The sequence below is a fragment of the Dromaius novaehollandiae genome, chromosome 3, assembly GCF_036370855.1.
Source record: "Dromaius novaehollandiae isolate bDroNov1 chromosome 3, bDroNov1.hap1, whole genome shotgun sequence".
Taxonomy (NCBI): Eukaryota; Metazoa; Chordata; class Aves; order Casuariiformes; family Dromaiidae; genus Dromaius; species Dromaius novaehollandiae.
In genome coordinates this window covers 127,713,250-127,735,685 of record NC_088100.1, presented here as the reverse complement: position 1 = coordinate 127,735,685, position 22,436 = coordinate 127,713,250, and the positions used below count along the sequence as shown (strand labels likewise).

The 22,436-nt window shown below is 40.6% G+C and overlaps 1 protein-coding gene across 2 annotated transcripts; it reads right to left on the bottom strand.

Annotated features, from left to right (window-relative positions):
* Positions 1 to 600: 600 nt before the first annotated feature.
* On the bottom strand, positions 601 to 22,364 carry BUB1 (BUB1 mitotic checkpoint serine/threonine kinase). 2 transcript variants are annotated; one of them, XM_064510061.1, is made up of 25 exons: positions 22,230 to 22,364; positions 21,967 to 22,026; positions 21,743 to 21,887; positions 20,313 to 20,509; positions 19,215 to 19,258; positions 18,199 to 18,305; positions 16,721 to 16,773; positions 16,427 to 16,617; positions 15,243 to 15,403; positions 14,565 to 14,899; positions 12,767 to 12,819; positions 10,955 to 11,092; positions 9,851 to 9,946; positions 9,069 to 9,159; positions 8,617 to 8,698; positions 7,789 to 7,966; positions 7,080 to 7,158; positions 5,335 to 5,531; positions 4,693 to 4,833; positions 3,959 to 4,074; positions 2,557 to 2,718; positions 2,190 to 2,347; positions 1,919 to 2,096; positions 1,557 to 1,663; positions 601 to 1,115 (listed from the first exon to the last, which is right to left on the bottom strand). In XM_064510061.1, exons 1-25 carry the CDS (start codon positions 22,244 to 22,246, stop codon positions 920 to 922), a joined length of 3,282 nt encoding a protein of 1,093 aa, XP_064366131.1. In that variant the 5' UTR covers positions 22,247 to 22,364; the 3' UTR covers positions 601 to 919. The 2 variants fall into 2 exon arrangements, with proteins under 2 accessions (XP_064366131.1, XP_064366132.1); XM_064510062.1 differs by having other exon boundaries at positions 15,243 to 15,400.
* Positions 22,365 to 22,436: the final 72 nt, after the last annotated feature.

Here is a 22,436-nt window from a genome sequence, read left to right as displayed (position 1 = left end):
AAGTCTACCTGCTTCTTTCCTAATAAAAAAGTTATTAAATATATCTCTATTATTTTTACTGTCATTTATCATTCACATGTGAATTTCTCTTAGTCCTCACAGAAAACCCATCCTCCTTATGCCTATCAGCCATAATTTTTTTTCTTGATGAAGTTTAGAAAATTACATGAGTTCACTTTCTCTTAGCCTTTATTACACACCATTTCACTTCCATTTGCTGTTTTCCTTGCTCTCTTAGAACAGATTCTAGAGTCTTTCATGACAGTAGAATTTCAATTTGCTAGGAACTTTTGGAATCACATTCAAGTTTCCAACACCTGCTCCTCCCAGAAGGCTCTGTTCTCTGTTCTTCATCTTTGGAAAATGTACCCTGAACACCTTATGTGTCAAAGAGCAGCCTGCTCTTCACTTGACTGGATTACATTTATACCTATATCTTTGCTAGCATCTATACAAGATGTATTGTCAACATATTTGGTCTCAACTCAGTACTGATCTTGTTTTGAGCAGGAGTTTGGACTAGATGACTTCCCGAGGTCCCTTCAACCTGAATGCTTCTATGATTTTTTTTAGATCACAGAGGAGGCTGAGAGCAGTTACTTTATATGTACAATACTTTTCACTTTTTTATTATTTCTAAGAATATACAACATATTAGTACAACTATAGACAATCTCTGAAATGCCTCTGCCTCTAACTTAACTTGCCTGAAGCTGGGCAAGTTAGATTAACACTTTATCTGGTTTTCATAAAGTTACGTTACTTGTTTTTATGTAATTTTCTTCATGAAAGCATAGGAAGACTCTAGTTATTAGTCCTGAAGTTGACCCTAAGAACATTTATTTTTAAAACAAGTTATTACAAAAAAAGTTTCACATACATAAAATTTCACTCATCAGTAGCATGGTGAACTAAACGCTTATTTTCGTGATCGTTTGTGTTCTATGAGGAGCACAACAAGTCTGTTCCGAAGAAATTTTATTTCCTTTGCATATGACTTGCAAAATAAGTCCTTCAGCTTTTTGCGCAAAACTCCCAAAGAGGGAAGGCTATGGCAGTTTGGAATGTTTAGGATACTGTCAAAGAACTCTTTCCACAGTTCGGCATTAGCAACCCTGCAAAGCAACAAAAATAAATCAAAAACAAATAACTAAATTCAAACTGCTAAAGCACTTTCCTCTGTTTACCCTGTTACGTTCCAAGTTACAGACTGGAGGAACTGCAGACCACACACTAGAACAGAATGCAGTTTCCTCTGTGGCATTGCTGCTTAGTGAGCCAGCCCAGTTTTTCCTCACGAGCTGTAGTTTCCTCTTTTCAGCCACCAAGAAAATGGGGATGCCATGCAATTCACCATATCCACTGCCGAAATGCTTCCTGTACTTAAATCAGCGAAGTCTGTGACACCATTAACATGAATTAAACCCACAGTTTTTAGAACATCAAAAAGGCAAGTGCAAGCAACACTAAAAGCTACGACAGAAACTAACCTCAAAACTGAAATTAACGATATATCTTTCTACTAAAGGGAAGTTTCTGAAGAGATTGACACCAACCTTCTGAAGGCTCCCTCAGGCTTCCAGGTACCACTTTCATTCTTCACTTTCATGTAGGTACCGAAGAGCATGCAGTAGACAGTTGCTGCAATGCCAAAGTAGTCTGTCTAAACAAAGCATGCACAAGTTCCATATTAAAAATAGGCATTCAAGCCCACTAAAAGTTACCTGAAAAAATCTTCAAGGAGCCAACAGGGCAAGCACTGTAAGAAGGTTCAGGATCATGTCTTTAGAGCAAAGAGCATCAAGAGTTGAATCTGCCACGCTAGTGCAAAAGTCTAATATTTCTATACTCCATCTATTCATGTCAGATGCCTGCTTTTTAAGCTGCAAATATTCAGACTGTCTACACAATCGCATACCTGGTAGTTCCATGGTTTTTGTGTCAGCATTTCAATGCATTGAAATCCAGACGTTTCACACCTTGCAGTAAATGCAGTTCCTTCAGGAAAGAGTTTCATGTCTATACTCTGTCCCAAATCAATGAGTGTCAAGCCATGAGAGAGACCATCTATGTCACATGTATCATTGTCCAAAAACCTGCAACCAAGACAACAGGCAACGAACACATAAGTATCAAGACTGTGATACAATGATATGCTGGCACCTCAGGTAGTAAAGGGCAATACTTGCTTTTCTCCAAGGATGAAATTATCAGGTTTAATGTCACCATGAATGATCCTGCAGTTGTGGAGCTCTTCTACCATATAAAGAATTTTTACAGCAAAATAGATTACAAGTGCTTGAGGCATCACCTTTTCAGGAAGCTTTTTGTAAATGTTTATGGCATTCTGTGAACAGAAGGGAGAAAGGGAAGAACCATCAGCTACGCAGAAACAACTTAATATGGATTGCAGGTCCACATTGCTAAGCACAACGTGCATTCACAGTAAAGCTCTATAAAGCCAACTGTAGAAGAGACTTCTGAATATTGCAATATGCAACAACAGTCTAAGAAGTAAGAACATAGACGTTCGGAGCAGAAGCTGAGCACACTTACCAGCAATGTTCCATAGTTGTAGAGTTCACCAATCAAAATGCTTCCATTTTGAAAGAAATGAGCAGAATAGAAGTGGATGTACAGATGGTGTATACTTGGATTAAGTCTTTCTACCAGTTGTGTTGCTATATAGAACTCCCAACGACTGGCAGGTTTTTGGACCTGTAACCAAAAGGTTGATTTAGTAGGTAAATCTACTAGCATTAAAGCAGAAGATCATCTCAGTGTTATAATGACAGACTCAAGTACCTAGGCACTTCTTTTAATCAAGTAGAATACTTATATCCACAGTGATTAACTTCAGGACAGTACACTCAGCGATTAATCCTCTTGAAACAAGATTTCAACCACAGCCTCAATTCCCTTATATTCCTTCCTAGTAAACTGTCCTTTTTTTTTTTTTCTTTTTTTTTTTTTGGTAACGCTGATGTCTCAGCCTCCTGCTGGCAACATATATTTTGTTTAAGAGAGACTGTTTATGATAATGAATTCAAAACATAAAAACCTTTCTTATTCTCCCTATTTACTTCTCTGCTATGTTAAATATCGGATGTTCAAAAGGAAACATCTTAAAACAGCCACCTTTACATACTGGAAAACTCCCAGTTAAGATGTGATACTAAAATGATTTCTTTGTTGAAAGCTTTAACTGTTGCAAAAGAAATCCACAAAAAGACTCCAAAGGTAGGAAAAAAGACTTGATGTGGAGAGCCTGAGGGGGATCATTCAGTCACACAACCACATTTCAACCAAGCTACAGTAACTGTACGATCTAGTATAACCCTCTTGGACTAAGCTGACTTTGCAATCACATACACTTTCCTTTTGGCACTGGTCCTGGTTTAAACACATCCTATCATCAGTTGCTCATTCCTGTGCTGAGAAGCAGCCTGGAAGACAACGCAGAGCAGAAGCGGGAGCTGCTCAGTCTAGAACTGACACGTATGCTGCCATCAACAGGGCTGTCAAAGTACAAAAAAGCCAGTGGAAAGGTAGCAGGCACATATCTGCAAGAAGCACTGGCCCCTGCAGAGTGAGCTAATCATTTGAGCAACTTCATCAATTTTCATCTGCTGTGGACTAAGAGCATGCACACAAATAACTGCCTTCGTTCAGGTGAAAAAGAGCCTTGCTGTAGTTCATAAGACTTAGGATACTTATGACTACTTCTAAAGAGAAGGTGAAGAGGTAAGTTGAGTCTGGTGGCTAAATAACTTTCCAGGAAGAAAATGTATCAGATATCAAAGCACTCAAATTGAACAAGGCTTTGAGGACAGACTAAAGTGCCTTACTTTGTATTTATAAACAAGCAAGCTCAGCAGAATCCATCCAGGGTGTCAGAAGGTGTCAGATTACATTAAGACCCCAGAACTTTCCATTTTTTTGAACCAACACTACTTACCTTCAATATTACTTTCTGATTGTTTTTAGGGTTACTTGCATCCAGGATGGAAGCCTGATAGACTTGAGCAAAAGCTCCTTCTCCAAGCAAGCAGTCCACATGGAGTGAGTTGGAACCTTTTGTGGGGAAAAAAAGAGATAAATATCATTAAGTCCTTCTTGCAAACTTCACAGAAGACATTGCTGCTCAGCAAATTAAAGCAGTAACTTTTATGTTGGCCTTTCACTGCAGGTCTCCTTGCTAGCCATCCCCTCCCATAAAAGGGGACCCATAACCACTCTTGAGATCAAGAGTTCCATGAAACACCATTTACTAAAAACCACAATGTTTAGAGTCTGACTGCCCGGAAGTAATGAAATTCCAAAGCGAATTCCTTAAAAAGTAAACACTAACGTTTAAGTCACGCAAATACACTGCAATTACCGTCATAGAGATTTTGTTGAAACAGGACTGCTGCTGTTCTATACAAAGCTTGGAGCTGTGTCACATATTACTAGGAAAAGGTTTCTTTGTTCCCTTTTCAGAACAGCTAATCAAAAATTGTTATGCTTCAACTACAGAAGAGAAACAAAAACAGGTTTAACTTCAAAGCTGAAGTTTAGATAATCTGGAAGCTATTTCTTGAGCACACTGTGAATATATGCATAAGTAAACTGGATTAGAAAAGTACTTTAAAGGTCCCTGGAAAAACTGCAACAAATGCTTCAAAGTGAAATGTTTGAAGTAGCTCTTACCCAGTGGGAGTTCAGTCTTCAGTTTGATGGATGGAAGAGTAGAATTCCATTCAAAATAGTTGGCATAGGTACTGAGTGGTTTAGGAAGCTTTGATAAGAATTTGCAAATCAATTCCTCATCCCAAGGGTCCTCAACAAGGACTTCATGGAAAGAAAGATATTTAAGCTATAAGCAAAATGTCATTTAAAAGAGGTAACACAAGCTCATACTTGAACAAGTGTCACCGATGAAAGAGGGATAAGTTATGTAGGCATTGATTTTGATAATCAATTTTTTTTTTTAAATAAGCCCAGAAGGTGTAGGTATAAATTTGTTCCCATTTTTTTTAATCACAAGCTGAAAACATATTTCTGAAGTAAAGTCTTTGAGCCTGAACTAGTAAGGAATCCTAAGGTATTCCTGAATACTCCTGCACTTCAGAGTATTGTTGGCATCATATAATGCAGCTATCGCCCACGCCTGTCCTTCCACATGAAATTACATCATCGTGCATAAACAGTAGTCTCCTTGCAGGAGCTACAAGGCAGTTTTGCTCACTTCAGCAACCACCTTTTTGTTGGATCAAACCACTGCTCCAAAAACATGACACTGCTTTCCAGTCTCTGATTTGACAGAAGAAAACTGTAGCCAGTGCTCTATACCTGAATTTCTAATGCTCCTGTCTGTTCTGTCCTGCTGAGTTCCAGACAGCTCTTCAATGGAAATTCTGTCCACCCCAGCAGACAAGGAATATTCAGTTCTATTAGTTGCAGTTTGCTCATGTAGTTTTTGAGAAACAGTTGTAGAGACAGCATTTCCTTGAAGCTCTCCTTGTTCCGCAATGCATTCAAGAGCAGGGCTACATATTGAAAACAAAATATTGTTAATTGACAGTACTGCCATAGCATTTTTTGCATCTTTAGTAAGCCAAAAGTATGTCAAAACTCCCTGCTTGCAACCTTTGCCATAAAAGAAATCAAAATGAATATAGTGGACATTTCTTAAAAAAATTAGATTTGGTCATATCCTGCTACTCATAGTCTAATAACTTTTCAGTTCAATTGGCCAATAATTTTAGCCAAAATTGAACAGTTTCACACACTGACCCACTAAAACATTTTGGACAGTTAATATTAAAACTGACCACTACTGCTTCATGATTTTCTAAGATATGAAGCACAATAAATTTAACATCAGAATAGTGTGCATTAGGACTAAGGTATACCACGCGTGTGATACACTCTCCCCTTTTCAAACAATGCTCAAATCTATTAGCATTGTGAACCTGGAGAACATGACCCTACTGTACGTTCTTCCCAATATCAAACATCATTTGTTTTTGAACAGAAAACAACTCTGGGCAAGATTATTCATAAAAAAAAGTAAACAACTAAAAATAAGAACAGAAAGAAAGAAACAAACAAAATCCTAAACCCCCACACAACCAAAACACTCCATATCTATCTACATTTTCTTTTACTTCAAATAGTGAATCAATCTGTACAAAGCCATAACCTACTAGACTAATCTTAATCAGCATTTCACGTTTGCCCCTAGGATTCATTTACGTATTAAATTCATTAACTCCTCACTGATACTCACAGACTGTTTTCTACGAAAGCTTCTGCATCCAGAGTATCCAAGAACTCCACACTGAAGCTATGTCTCTTTGTGTACCTAGCAGCAGCTTGGCTGAGCTGCTCCAACTAACCTCTGTATCAGTAATATACTGGATAACACATCTCATGAGAGGGAAGAATGCTGGCAGAACAGGCAAGGTGAAGTCTGCCTTCAAATTCACATAGCATGTTCTCCGTTCAATTGTATCTCTACCAAACCATTCGAAACAGCTCTTCTTCCACTTGGGTGTGAAGTGTGCATTACAGAAAAGACACTGGCTGAGCTTCTCAGAGAAGCTTTTACGAAGGGTGCTGCAAGCAGGTTCAAATTCAAATTTGCACTCAGATTCACTAACTGTAGCCATCCAGTCATTGCAAGTCAGACATTTGCTGAACCTCTCAGTTTCATCCACACCTTTCGGCAAACGCTGCTTCCTCAAATGCAGCAGTGGTACTGTTAACTAGCTCTTATCACCACTGCCCCCCTACATGCAATACATGGTTAGAGAATCAGTACAATTGTTTGAGTCCTTGATATTCACACAAGGCGTCAGGCAATTTAAATCATAAGAGAGTTTTTAATGGCATTGTGACCATACCCAGATTCAATTAACTCCAAAGTGCTGTGACATATGCTAAGCAGAGATAATCTGATGAAAATGTGCATCAGTTCGGGATTATGGAAAAATTTGCACTGGCCACAGCATAACAGACTTGACTACTCTGCCATAATTCTGAATCTGCATAGCAATCTGAAGTCTTGAAAATCTTAGCAAGTAATGCCATACCTTAGCTTCTTAGCTTTTGCCTGCTTGTTTGGTGCTTCAGAAGGCTCCAAATCCATTTGCAGCAAGTCATCCCCACGGGCTGTACAAAGAAAGTAAAAATAATGATACATGCTTGTTTTTTTCAAAAGGCAAGTGCATCATCAAATACTTATTTAGAGTATTTTTACCAAGACAAGAAGGCTAAAACAAAAACAAAAAAAAAAATCACACTGTAGCTGTGAAACTTGCTAAGGTACCACAAGAGCTATAGCTGAACAAGCCTATGTTAAACTACACAAGGAAAGACAACAGATTGATTTATTTGGGGAGAGTATTCAAAACCTAAAGAAAGGCACAGAAGCATAGAAGTCCTCATAGAAGGCGGCACTGGGACCTAAGTCAATTGTTTGACTACCCATAGACTTCTGGGAACTTTTTGGAACAGTTCAGAACAACAGTTCCAACAGCACCATCAACAGCTTTTTTGTCTTGTCACCCTCTCTCTTCCTCCCCAATTATCAATTCCTGGAAAGCTTACGTTTTGGGCAAGCACATGCTCCCACCTGCTCTTCTGCAAGGAATTTGGACTCAGAGGTGGCAACACTGGTGCCACACCCATGAAGTATTTAGCAAACCCTGGGAAGTAACCAGGGCACAGAAATGGAGTTACACTGTATTTAATTAGATACACTGAACCTCAAATATTCATTATTTTACTGTGGCCTTTTACCTTTTCCCTCCAAAGCTTGTCGTGAATGTGTGGATAAGTAATTAAATGGTGTTGATACAAGCTGGGCAGCTCGTGCAAAGTCTCTTGTGTTGTTTGGACTTGAGGCCAAGGTTTTATTACTGTGTGGTGCATACCACACTGTATCATCCTTCAGGAACTCTGATGTCTGTATTTCTTCCTAGACAGGAACATAAATATATAAGTTTAAAACTAAGCAATCAAAACCATCCTATCAGACTTGCACTGTAACCTAGCAGCAGCCTCTACAGTCAGTCTCAGTAACACAGAGTCTGCATGTATCCACTTATAGTACTAGAGAAATAATAAAAAAAAGATGACCCAAACCACAGGTTTACATAGTTTGGTATCACACCTGCATGTTGGCAACTATCAGTTTCACAGCAAAATGGCAGAGAGCAAAAAATTGCCATAGGAGTATGGAAAAGCCTAACTCATTACTTAGTGATCACTTATAGCCAAGCAGCATATAGTTTTATATCTCTCCTTGGCTATGAAAACTATTCGGTGGTTAGTAAAACATTAGTGTCTCTTGATCCCTGCCCTTCCTCCCTCAAGCAGCTGCAGGATAGAGGTCTCCACTATTAAGCTCTCTGAAATTTTATGAAAATTAACAAATGAAAATGTTTGTCCCCTTGGCAGAAAAGGGTACCTAGACTTCAGCTAGATACAGTTTAAAAGAATGTTGCAGGACTGGGATAAAATGAAGATTGTTGCAGGATGCTGCTAAATACAGCTGCCTCCAATACCCCGTTCTAACTACATCACCCGTTTCCAAGGCTAGTTCTTAGAGTAAGTCCAAGCACTCACTTCTGTACGTGTTGCACAGTCAGTCAAGGGACGTTCTCCAATAGTTCTGGGCTCTTCTGGCTTGTTTCTATGCTGTGGGATCCTGACAAAACAAGCAGTTTAGAACAGCTTTTCCCCAGAATCTTTCCAAGGCAGACTGATCATAACTAAGAATTTTTAAGAACCTCATCAGCTGAAAGTTAGAGAAATTACAATAGCTCAAAGACAACAAGCTATCCACAGTTATCCAGAAGTTCCAGCATTTTAATTACACTGTCCAAACAGGGAAGTTGTGCGATTCCAGAGAAAAGCAACTAAATCTTTCTCATGTCACCTCCCCACAGTTGCTAGTCATTTTATTCAAGCCAATCCCAATACTGCAAATGCAGTCATAGCAAAATTATATGGCACAGAATCAACCCTATATGTAATTCTTAACAAACAGAACCCATTTTGTTACTTGCTTCTCTTACCTGCCATTCTCTTTTTCATTCTCATCTTCAAAGATAGAAAACACAGGCACGACAGGGGCAGGGTCATTAACTTTCAGACTTCCATCAGGCTCTTAAAATAAGACATCACTGATATTATCTTCACCCAATGAAGATCATACAGAAGAACTATGTTTTTACCCCAACCAAACAGCTGATACCCGAACCAAGAGTGGCCAGCACAGAGATCTCCCTGTTGCCCTGCATCTGATCAGCTGTAACTGAGATCTATCTGTGCCCCCTGTAGTAAGCCAGTGCTACTGCCTGACTTTCGGACCATTTTAACTGTTACTGAAAAGCTTGCAATTCAGACACTAACACCCAACCTGCTCTACTCTGCCTTTATATTCTCCTTTTTTTGCTCACACTGCCTGTGATGCTCAAGATTTACAAAGGGTGGAGACAAGTGTTTTAGAGAGAGAGAAAAAAAAAAGCTTTTCTCCTACGAAAGCATACTCATATCAGCTCTGCTCTTTTCATACTTAGGTTTTAAACGCGAGAGAATTGTCTACAGAGAAGCAACTTGTTTAATACAGACATTAATAGATTTGCTAACAGTGAAGTGCTTCTGCCTTTCTTAGGCTGGGCATCAGAATTTAGAACTTATCAGTAAATTAAACTCACTATCGGGAAAGAAGTTGCTTCTTCATTCCACACCTACTCAAACAACTACTTGTCTCAGAATTATACAGGGACTGGTTGGGGAAGTAAGAGGGAAGTGTTACAGAATGACATATCACGGACTGAAAAATAACAGTACATACCACTTTTTCTGCAAAAGGCTTCAAATTGCTCCTCACTTTCTTCAAGAGGAGATGGTTCAGGCAAGATGGGTGTTTGAAACATATCCATTAGAAATCCTTTAAAAACAAAGAAAAAGCTTCTCAGATTTCTCACCATGCAGGAGTCACCGGTAAGACAAATCAAGTGTCAGCCATTATGTTATTCCTTGACTTCACATTTAAGCACTCCAGATAACTGAGCAAACACAGGAAGGTCAAAGACTTAATGGACATATACCTGTTGGTGCCATGACCTTGTTTTCACTTTCTTTTTCAAAAATGAGATTTTTTAAAAAAATGTAGAAGTGCCTGACTGTATAGCAAACTCTCCTTTATCTTTTGTAGATAATTGGAAAACTAATGAACACCACCAGATTTCTTTCTATTTTCTTTATGCAGATCTATATTCAGCTGCAGGAGTTTGCTACGTGATAGTGGTTAACAAGCTTAACATCAAAACAGAAGGACATGGCAGGTGGTAAAGTGTATAGAAGGGATAAAATAGCATCAGAATATTATCACTTCACGTCTGACATCAGAAATACAATTGCTATTTCCCTTTCTTTCAGTATTTTGAAAAAGCAACGCTTAGAATCGACAAAGACCTTTAGCATAAGTCATGCTTGCCTCAGCTTTGGGAAAAGCTCAATGTCAACCAAAGGTGAGTTACTAACTTCCTGTCATTCTGCCACATTTGCCAGTTGTGGGTCATCGTCTCAGAAACAGGACTCACTAAGCGACAGTGCAGACAAGAGCTCAGAGAACATGCTGCCCAAAGAAGCCTAGCAGTAACATCAGTGACTTAGCGAGGAGTTTCCAGTATGTGGCTGCTGGGATGTTAGCGTAAGCAATAGATGCTCTGCTAAGTTTTACTCCCACTGTATTTAAAGAACACGATCAAAGTTTTGGATCATCCAATTAACTGCAAAAGAAGAGTGCCAGTACCATTAATTTTATTTTCTGCTTTCAGTAAATCGTGCATACGCATATCACCAGGTAGCCTCAGCAAACATTCAGCTCCACTAAAATTACCAGGCAAGATCCCGTTAACTCCAGCGAGACTATAACTTCATTCCAGATGCTTACCCAATGCTTCCTTTGTATGAACTGTAGGTGAAGGTTGCACTTTGAATGGTGTTGCCTGCATTGGTCCTCCCAGCGAAGTGTTTGGTGTAGCTTGAGAAGCATTTGCAGAAGCAAAGGAAGAATTTCCAACTGTAGATGCTAGAAAAGAGAACAGCGCAATGACCTCTAAAGCTTCTTCAAGTAACCCAGGGATGTTTACTAATCTTTCAGCAGTTAGTGAAAAGTTACTCAGAGAAGTAAACAAAATGAGTAGCAGAATGACAACCCCGAATTTCAGGAGAGCAGATTTTGACTTGTTGAGGGATCTGCTTGGCACGCTTCCAAGGGAGACTGCCCTAAAGAGCAAAAGGGCCTCAGACAGCTGGGTGGTCTTTGAGGACACCCTCCTCGGTGCACCAGAATGGCCCATTCTGACATGTAGGGAGTCTAGCAAAGGGGCAGGCAGGAAACCAGCGTGGATGAACAGGGAACTCTTGACTGAGCTCAAAGGAAGTGCACAGAAGGTGGAAAGAGGGATGGACTATATAGAAGGAATATGGAGTCCAGGCGTGTAGGGATGGAGTTGGGAACATCAGAAAGGTCAGATAGGGCTGGAATTAGCAAGGGACATGAGGGGCAACAAGAAGGGCTTCTTTAAGTACAGAAAACCAAGAAAACTAAGGTAACTCTGGGTATGCTGCTTAATGGTGCAGGGGACCTAGTAATAGATGACATGGAAAAGGGTATTTTACTTTTGTTCTTACTTTAAGTTCTGCTCTCAGGTCCCTGAGGCTTGTGGCAAAAACTAAGGGAGAGAAGCATTACCTCAGAGGCCTCAAGGGTTTGCTGCCAATCTACATCAGTCCACAGTTCTAGTGAAATACAAACAGCCTGTAAGGGCTAAGTTTAGAACTGGAAGGGATTAGTAGATCACATAGTCAATCTCTCTCTGAATATGTCACTGTTTCAGCCAGATTACTCCCATATTAAGTTTCAATATTTTGATCTTATTCGTTCTGCCACATTACCTCTACAGGTAAGTACAGGAAGACAAAGCATGCTCCCAGTAACTTTGCTAGCTTAACCTGAGGAAAATTCCCTTCCAAGGGCAAATCAAATCATCATTAAGCCACTCAAAAGATACTATCCCCCCCAAAAAATCTGCAAAGGGTTGACTTTCCTGGAGAGCACAGGTCCATCCAAACCATTGTCTACTGGTGGTAATTGGCTGCAATTATTGATGCCTGAGGAAAAGGCGAAAGACCCTACAGAAAGTTTAATTAGCTATGTATTAAGACTCCTGCAGAAATCCATCTGAATTTGAGAACATGAAATGTCATCTTAATGCAGAAGTAGCATGCTGTAATGGAAGTTCAAGAAATCATATGATCCACTCTTTGCTCTTAGACCATAGATACTCTGTGTAATCTCAGACATTTATTTTCTGGAAAAAACTAATGAAGAGCCTGTAATATCTCTAGCTTACAGAATTTCCACTAGAGACCAGATTAGAGGATCTCAGCCTAGAAAATTTCTACTGCTTGTACAATTCATTTGGGAAGGAGTTTCAATAGTTAAGCAACCTTTGCAGCTATGAGAAAAGTGAGTCCTATTTAAGATGAAATGGAAATAAAAATGCCTGAAGTGTGCCATTTTATCCCAGGCTTTGGGTGTAAGTTAGAGAGCTACATGGTAAAGCCCTCTACATATTTATGCTGAATTTTAAGCATGATGTTCCAGATCCACCAATATTGAAAGATCACATGCTATTCATCCCCAGCCAGTAGAAGTCATGGCAATAGCATCAGTCTTTGTCAAAACTTGGTTTATTACCTTCTTTCATGTCCACAGTGGTAGTTAGTCCAGTAGATCTCTTGTTAGAGTGCCTTCAAAGGAAAGATTAAGAACATGAACTTGAAATCAAAGCCATTTCTTAAATTCCAGCTTCAGTTCAAGATTTAACAGTAATGCACTTCAAGGAGTAAGGAGGTCTTTCCCAGTCTAGAACACAGGAAACATCCTAGGGAGACAGCAGCTAATGATCCTATTTTTTTTCCCCATGTGGAACCACCTTTTTTACTGCAGTTTATTCAGTGTGAACCAAGAAGTGCCATTTCTATTTTTAAAATAGAATAAGGCTACCCTACCTGTGACAAGAGTGTAACACAAGGAATACACGTGAACAAGACAGACTTTACAGTGCTACAGCACCTGAGCAGCCTGCACTCCAAAAGTGCAACTAAAGTCTGGTTCACAAGATAACACAACACACCAAGCCAGAGCAAGCAAGCAATCTCAGTCTGTGGCTCACTGTCACGTGAAACCAATCAAAAGGGAATTCAGCAGAAACCCCAAAACTGATCTTCTGCTTGGTTAATGAGCTGAAATGACTCACACAAGGGTCTGACAAGCTCCAGAGCTGTAGTACAAGACTGGCTGTACTGTATGGGCACAAATGAAACATTCTTCCAGTGCACAGCTGTCAGATTAACTCAGATGCTTGTGAATTTGTACTCTTACTGTCCCTAAGTGCTACTATAACAGAAATATTTGCAGTGTGAGCAGTTGCAAAGCAGTAGGCTCCCATTTTCTGGTAGCTTGTTGCTTACATATGACATGAAATTTAGTCACTTTAATAGCCATTACAGCATTTGAACTACTCTTTATTTTGCCATCATGCCTGTATTATTTATTCATACAGATTAAGTCAAAGATCCTTTAGAATGTTATTAAAAAATGCCCAAGTTTCTCACAGTTATCAATAGGCACAAATCCTGAAAGGCAGGAGACAGTCCTTTAAAAAGGATAAAATGCAGAGATTAAATATTCTTCTTGGATTCAGTTTGCCTCCAACTAACTCTATAATAAAAGCGAATGACAACTCTTTCTTTCCTCTAGTTGGCCAAGCCTACTCAGCCATGCTTACTTTGCCAGCCTAGTTTCTCCATGTCCTCCTCCCAATCCTATGCCCTGTATTAGCTCAGTCACACAAGCCAAAGTACACATAAATACAATTTTTTCTCCTCCATGGACCTTCACAGCCAAGATGCAACATACAGGATTAGCATGAACTGAGCATATCCCTTTGTTTATTTTAGGCAGATCAGGGGAACCAACGCTGAGTAATTCCTTCAATGACACACTGAATTTGCCCTAATACTTTAACCCTGAGTTTAAGTTGTCATAACTGAGATTAAAGGAATTCAAAATCCAAATTAGGACCGTCAGTTATAGAAGTTTGATCTATGCCTGAATATTGTAATTTTGTAATTAAATTTTTTCTCCTGAAGTACTTTAAAGTATTGAGATTTGGAAAGTCTTTACTCACAAGACCCTTAATATCATCACATTAGTCTTAAAACACAAGGATCCTCTCTTGGTCAAGATAAGAGACAGAAAGCTTGGGCTGCGAGACAGGACAGTTACATCACTGGACACTTTCCTTAGAGAGCCTAGCACAACCTCCTGTTGTGCTAACTTGTACAAAGACTGTCATTATCTTCCACAGGCTACTTCTGATTTCTTTTCAAAGAGGAAAAAAAGTAGGCCTTTTTTAGTTAATTCTCAGCCAGATTGTAGATACTGAAGACTGCACACTTTGCAGAGCAAGAATTAGTCTGGTTATACATACCGTTCTCCAGTGCTCTGATTATGAGTCAAGTCTAGATGTGCCCGTTCCTGAGCCGAAACATTATTGAATGGAGTGTGCAACAAACTGTTCTGGAGTCCTCCAAACTCTGGCTGAGTTTTGAATGTGTCCTTCTTATATGTTGCTTCTAACAAGGAAGCTGATGTCATCTGGTGGCCAACTGGTTCAACAGACTGCAGTGTAAGAACAGTAGATGATAAAGCACTTGACTGAGGCTGGTCTGGCACCAGACCCCGAGGAGTTTGCAGATCTGAGCTTTGACAAGATGTCATCCAGCTCTGCTGCAGAGCTACACCAGGTGTCACACGTGGATGTACCTTTAGAGATAAGAAACATACTTTCTTTTACACCCAAAAAATGCACAAACAGGTATAATTATTGCTGTTTTACCCTTTATTTCTGGGTAACTAGAACAGTTTATCATGCATAAAAGACAACTTTCACATGTAGCTATAACTGAATTGCAGAGGAGCAAAAACAAGCGTTCGGAATTAACAATTAAAATATATTTCATTATGTATTTAAAATTATGCTGGCTATCTATACTTGTTAGGCATTGCAGCCTTTACTTCCAGATTTGGTTAATACACTATTCAGGCTACAGTCTAACACATGGTTAAATTTTATGAGATTACGAGGGTCCTGCTAGTACACACTTACCATTGTCTTATTTGGCTCAGCTGACACTGCAGATGACTGTTCCAGTCTAGTTTCCTCCAAGCTTTTGGTGAGCTGAGTGAGCTGTTCCAGCCTCTGCTGAAGGGCTTGCAGTTCAAGGAGAGCTGATTCTTTCCTCTTTATGGAGTCTCTTTCTTCTTCTTCTAAGGATAAAACCATTATATTAAGTAGAACAGGTAATCAGTAACCCACCGAGTTTCTCAGCACTCAAGACATCAGCACTCAGACATTACAAGCTGCTTGAATTTAAAATCTGACATATAGTCTATACTATCACAGGAAGAACACACTCGGCTCTGGGGGATAAAGTAGGGAGAAGCTGAAATTCCCCCCAGGACTCACTATATTTAACCTCTCAGCCCTGTTTCCTCAAGGGAGAGCTATGCAACACCATCTGAACACTAGCCTGGCAAACAGTGGTGGCCCTAGTGCGTTTTAGCAGGTGGGAACTGCTACAAACTACAGAGAATTCACAAGCCAGTATACCACCAGGCTGGTATGTACTTCCAGTGGTGGCAAGCTCTGTCCTGCTGCAAGCGTGCTAGTAGCACCCCTCCTTAGGCAACAGGAAACTAACTCTGAAAGATTCTATCAAAGTGACCCCTTGGTAAAGTTTGGGTGGCAACAGACCTTGCTGTCCCAGTGGAAGAGCTTCCCCTGCTAGAAATTATCATGCATAACTAACATAACTAATGGATTAAAAAAATAATTAAAAAAAATCCGGATTCAGAAACACTTCATCTTCCCTCTCACTACTGAAACTTTCCGTTCCACTGACTATAGCTTATCCATTTTTTTTTTCTTTGTCAAACAATATTATTATTACTTTTTTATTTCAGCATCCCCTCTATCCCAAGGATAACAACTTTTTTTTTTTCTTCTTCTTAAATGGTCAGATACATGACTAACTCGCTTCTGAGTGGCTGGTCTTTTTTTGCCTCTGAGACCCAAAGCAGAATTGTCTATCTACTTTGCCTCTAAACTGTAATCATGCAACAAACAAAAGGTACTATCTCTACAAGCTTTGCCTTGTCTGTGTGTTCAGACCATTCCAGCTACAAGCATGCCAGCGCTGAATTTATGAGGGGCAAGACTTCAATATAGAGGTTGCAAAGAAATTAATATAACTATTTCTGAAGTAGCTAGATGGAAATAAAGAAGAATACCCCATTCTTTCTGTCTTCTGAGGCGCTCGTATTTGTTGAAGTATCTCTTGGCTCTTAGCTCCTCAAATGAAAGCTCAGAGCCTTCACAAATGAGCAGGCTTTTATCATACATTGCAACCTGCTCACATTCAACGACAGTTGAAGATGACTTAGGAACAACTTCAGATTTGGAGATGTATGTGATGTACTTTCTGTAAGGAAAAGTAAAAATGTTCTATTTAAGTTCATTATGAAAAATTAGCATGCTCCAAGAGTAAATCTAATGTGACTATATCCATATGTTTTTTTACTTACACTTCTGCTGTTCCACCAGAAGAGCAGGACTGAGTACCAGCAGAATCAGGACCCTAGAGCAGGGAAGGGAAAAAAAAAATCTGACATTATAGTTAACTACCCATTTTGACCAGACCAGCAATCTTGAAGCCCACAATATTTAATTCTAATTGAAGAGAGAACTATTTATGCCACAAGCATGGCAAAAACAGTTCAAAAAGAGAGGTATGCAAGTCAAAGTCTTAGGAAGCTCACCCTGAAGAACTAGCCATAGAACAGTTTGCTGTCATCTCTGAGAACTTTTGGAAGACAGGCAAGATCCCAGAGAACTAAAGACAGACAGACATAGTTCTGGACAACCTCAGCTCTCAGAAGGATTTTGGAACTAGTTTAACAGGTAGTTTCTATTCCAAAAAGACAAGAGTGTAAGTTACAGGACACACGGGTTTGTTAAGAACAGACTGTATGGCTTTCTTTTGCAAGCTGCCCAGTCTCAGGGCTAAAGGGCAGGTAGCAGATGTGATAGAATTTAAGCCCTATTCTATCGTCCAAGACATTCTTCAACATTTGCAGGTGACATCAAACTGAAAGAGCTGCAACCACCTTAGAGGACAGAACAAACTAGAGAGAAAAAGGGTTACATCAGTTTCCTGTCCACAGTCTTTAATTTCATCCTCCCATCCACCTTTCACTTATTGCATCAGGTTGGCTGTGAGGAATTGTAACTAGCTTTACCAAACCTCAGAGGAACAAGAGTGCTGTATTCTAGTATTCATTATCTAAGTTACAAATAGCACTTTTTTATTATTGTAATGGGGGAAAGTATGAAGGAAGACCACAGAGTGACAGGATTTGGACTCCACAAGGTACAAGGATAGAACTTCAACTGGAACTTTTTGCAGACTGAACTGCAAACTAGAGTGCTCTACCAACATTCCCCTACAGAGTGACTCGTCAACTGTGAGCAAGTCATCTCCTAATGATTTTCCAGATCAGCAGATTGACTCCTATAGCAACCTCTAACCCACTGAGGACTAGTCTGGAAACATCTCTTCTTCCTCTGGGATTATCTTTTATTTGTTCTTAAAGAAGGTATTTAAAAACTAAACTTGAATTTCATGAAAATCCAGTGCAGGCAATTTCCAGGAAGTATAACTGACACATAATACTATTCCTCCAAGGAATGCCAACTAGCTGGATACATCACTCTCTGCCTGCAATTCTGGACATGTGTTGAGTGACTAATAACTGTCTCCCAATCCTTTTCAACTGAGATATTTTTTATGCAGATAGAGCATAAAAACATCAGTAACATTTTCTGGAGATGGCAGATGTTGTTAGAATATTTTATCTTTTTCCTTAGTCAGTCAAGCTCATCAATCTAAACTTCATGCGAGTTGCAGAGAATAGGGATGTTATCTCTCCCTCAAAAAAGAAAATCACCTGGCAAGGAGACATGGAGAAAAACATCTCCAAGTCATTCATTAAGAGTCAGTTACCTGATTTTTGCAAACACGTTCTGGATCATTAAGGTTTGGAACATCTTTTCGAGGAGTCATTTGATTTTCAGCATAGGAAGTTTGAAGTGGCTTCGTAACAGCAGCAACTGGGAGAGAAAAACAAAGGCTTACATTAATAAAGGGGAAAATGATTCCTACTCATTAATTTCTGTGAATAATGTCAAGCATAGGAAAGCTAATACCTCATTCTGAAAACATTCACTTTAAGAATTTTAAAGATATCCAGAAAAAATATAATTTTCAGTTCCTATAGCCATTTCCTTACACTTCATAGTCACTAAACCAACTCTGTAATTTGATTAAAGCTCTCAGCTGAGTGTTCCAGAGTGCCCATTGTTACATGCTTGAAGGAAAGTGACACTATAATTTCAGTAGCGATCATATAGAACATGAGTGCAGCTATCAGGTAGATCTAGCAAGGGGCACATGCTGGTCACGAAACTGAATTTTAAGTTTTATTATTAAAATAGTATTGCTCAAATTTCTGACTTGCATTCAGTTCCGGTGTCACTTCAGAACTGTGACTCAGCTTCTTCCTCATTTTCATTGTTTACATTCCCAGCTATAAGAATGAGCCTTTTCTGTACACTTGTACAGTAATATTCTTATATTGAACAGATCTCAGTCTTTAACTGCTTTACTGAAATAAACCTCTGATGGATGCCTTAACATTTTGGCTAGAGCAGAATCAACCCAATAGGTTTCCCATACAAAGTTCTGTTAACTGAAGATCTGACAGAAAAGAAGCATGAAACAATTTTCTTCACAGCAGCAAAACTGACTGATGAAAAATACACACTATTAGAGCTAGGCAGAAAAGGAAAACAAGTACCTAACAGAATCACGCATGGACGACTTGTTTAGTTAAACAGAAAATACACCTCCCATTCAGGCTTTTTTTGAAAGCTATCTAGCAATTTACTCAGATCTACAATTAAGACAGATGATTCATCTAACTAAGCTGCAGTTCACGGGAAGATTATCTTTAGCCTCACCTTGCATCAGAGGAGGATTCTGAGGCTCATAACTCTGCAGCCAGCTAAGCAGAAAGAAATGTCAGTTACTATCATCAAGTCTGTTGTCTGTTCTTTCCACCCCCTACCCCAAGAAACTACGGTTTCCTTAAACAGTGATCATGGCTAGAAATGTAACATTAAAATACTCAGGTTAGTTGCAGGACACTTATAACTGCATATGGACATACCCTGTTTCCCTTACATACTCAAAAACAAACAAAAAAAGGTCAACTCTGTAATGGGCGGCAAGAGATGGAAATCGGGTTCCTGTTTTATCATCACTAGAGGGAACACATCTGGTCACAAGCACCAACCCTAGTGCTTCCAATAGCTAAATACTGAACTCCAACAGATACCCACTCTCAGATAAGTGCTATGTGACATACACCATAAGAAACTGGATATAGGTATTTATTGTTAACACAACCCCCCAAACCCATAACCCCACATTTCCTTAAAAATCCGTCTCACAAAATCAGGAATTGACATGTGATTTCTCTGCAGCTCCAGCTGTGGTTATAAACCAAAGGCAGAGAGGGTCCAGCTGTAGCTGAACTACACTTTCAGCTGGCAGTGACAGCACATGCACCTACAGGGGTTGAGTGACATCCTGACACTGCAGCCAATTCATACACTGTGGAAAGTATACAGACATCACTAATTGGAAACTCAAGTAGTTAGCCATGCTAACGATTGCTGGCTTTTCCAAGTAATGAAGCTCACACATAGTATTTCCAAGATAGGTTGCTTGAAGTGGGCCATGCTATATACCTTTATAATTTAGATCTACTTAAAAGAGAATAGACTGGAAATGAATTAACTAATTGAGGGATTTTCTTTCTGGGTCCTACTTTACTGAAGACACTGTGGTTCAGGTTTTTCAATACATCCTCTGTAACAGCCTGTAAGTGAAGACATTTTGAACAGCAAGGAAGCACAAATGTTAAGCTTGTACATAACCTTCACAGAAATGATCATTAGTCTACCTCTGCTATAGCACAGGGCATACGTAGGCAAGAACAAAATTTAACTGAACACTATCCGAATAGCTTAACAAGTAAAAGACATCAGAATTACCGATACAGCTGTTGCAAGTTCTCTCTTGGTTGTGCCTGGTTGCAAAGTCCTTTCTGAAGGACAGCTTCAGCACACTGCACATTGCCTTCATTTACAAGCTGCTGAGCCCAAGCAACATAGAAAGTAGATGTCCTGGCACCAACTCCCTGTCCATACAGGTAGTCAAAATATTGGCAAGGAGAAGTGATGAACTCTCCCTGCGTAAGATAAAGACACAGAACCCATCAGCACTTTCAAAAGCCATTCAAGAAAGTTACAGGAAAAAAAAAAATCTCTAGAAGAGCACTATTCTTTTCTAAACTTAAAAAGAGTTAGTAGATAAGATACCTCTCATAAACTAAACAATTAAAAGAAAAAAAAACCAAAGAAATCAGCCTTGTTATTAAAAATTCACTACCCCTCAGCAAGACTGAAAAAGCTCTCAGATTTCTTGAAGAGAGTAACATATCTGAATTCTGTGCTACAGCCTGGAGTGCTCTCCTTCCTCTCACAGCCTTGTCTAGACTTGGTCACTTATAGGTCAACCTACATTAGACAAGGGGGGGGGAGGGAGGGAGGGAAGCCTGTAAAACTGTTCATATTAAAGGTGGCCAGGCTCCGATAGAATTAACTAGTGCAGCGGTAGCTGTAAATTTTTGTCTAGACAAAGATTCAAGAGAAAAACATACGCTACTCTACTCATCGTTTAAATGCGCTGTACCTCCTGATACCAAAAAGCATAAAGGAAAATCTCCATTCTTCCCAGTTAGGCACAAAGCCAGGGTACCCACCAAACAAGAACACAATTGTCGCTTGCCAAGGGCTTGGATTTGGGACACTGTAAAGAAATAGCAAAGGCTCACCAAATCCTTGAACTCTTGCCCGTTATTGCTTGTGCATGTGGGCACAAATTACTCTGGTGAGGGAGAGCTTGGACAACTAAGCGCAGCTACAGAGCTCTGGGGTGAACGGCAGGAGAACCCAGGTGTTCTTCACCTCACAGTTGGAGGGAAAAGGCTCAGGCAAAAGCATCCTGCAAGTTAACACCCAGCTACAAGGCTAACATCATAGGCAGAGCTTGACCACAAAATCCTCTCTGAGGATCAAGAGCTACTAGGGAAAGATGAGAGCCATTTGATACACCATGGCAAGGGCACCTTTGCTAACAGGCTTGCCAACCTGGTGAGGAAGATTTTAAACTAAACACATTGAGGAATAGCAATCACAGCCCACAGTTAGGTGGGGCAACAGAGGACAAGGTGGGAAGTTTGTGGGGCAGGACAAGGGGGACAGCAGAAGCCTAGGAAAGGGGACCCACCTCAAGCATCTATATACAAACACACACAGCCTAGCAAACAGAGTAAAACTCACTTACGGTCACAGAACTAAAGAATAGTGAGATAGCTTTAATTTTTTGGGATAGCTTAATCCCCAAATGTGTATATACCTACCAGCTTAATACAGTAGTTAATAAATCTTGGGTCCTGGTGGTACCTCTCATCGCTGAGGAATGTCTTCACAAGATGCTCCAGGAGATTTGGCAGGCGGCTTTGCTTTTCTTGATTGGGAAGACATCCTTCCACCCACTGCGCATACCTGAAACATGACCGAGCCAGATACATGCGTGCCTGGCATCAGGACCTCCACCAGCACCCAAGCCAGGAGGGGCACTGACCTGTCCCACGGATCCAGCGGGTCGCTCCCTTGGTAGCTCTGTATCCGAGCCTCGTAACTCCTACGGGACAAGCAGCAGGTCGGGCCGGGCTAACGGGAGACCCGCGTCCCCTCACGGCACCGGCCTCCCCCCTCCCCCCCAAGACATCCCCAGGGCCTCCTTACCCCCTGACACGTCCCCACAGCCCCCTCACAGACACAGCCCCCCCTCCCCAGCACAGCCCCCCCCCCGGTTCCCGGGGAAGGGCCGGGGGCGCCACTCACCGCGCGGCCGCCTCCATCCCCCGCCCCAGCGCCGCCCGCCCGCACCAACGGCTGCCGCCGATTCAAACCCGCCGCGCAAGCGCGCCCAGCTCGCGCGCCGCCTCTCCATTGGCTGCGCCGCTCCACCAATCCCGGCCGCCGCCAGGCCCCGCCCCTCCACGGAAGTGGGCGCGGCCTCCGCGGTCACGTGCCCAGGGTGGCCGGAGG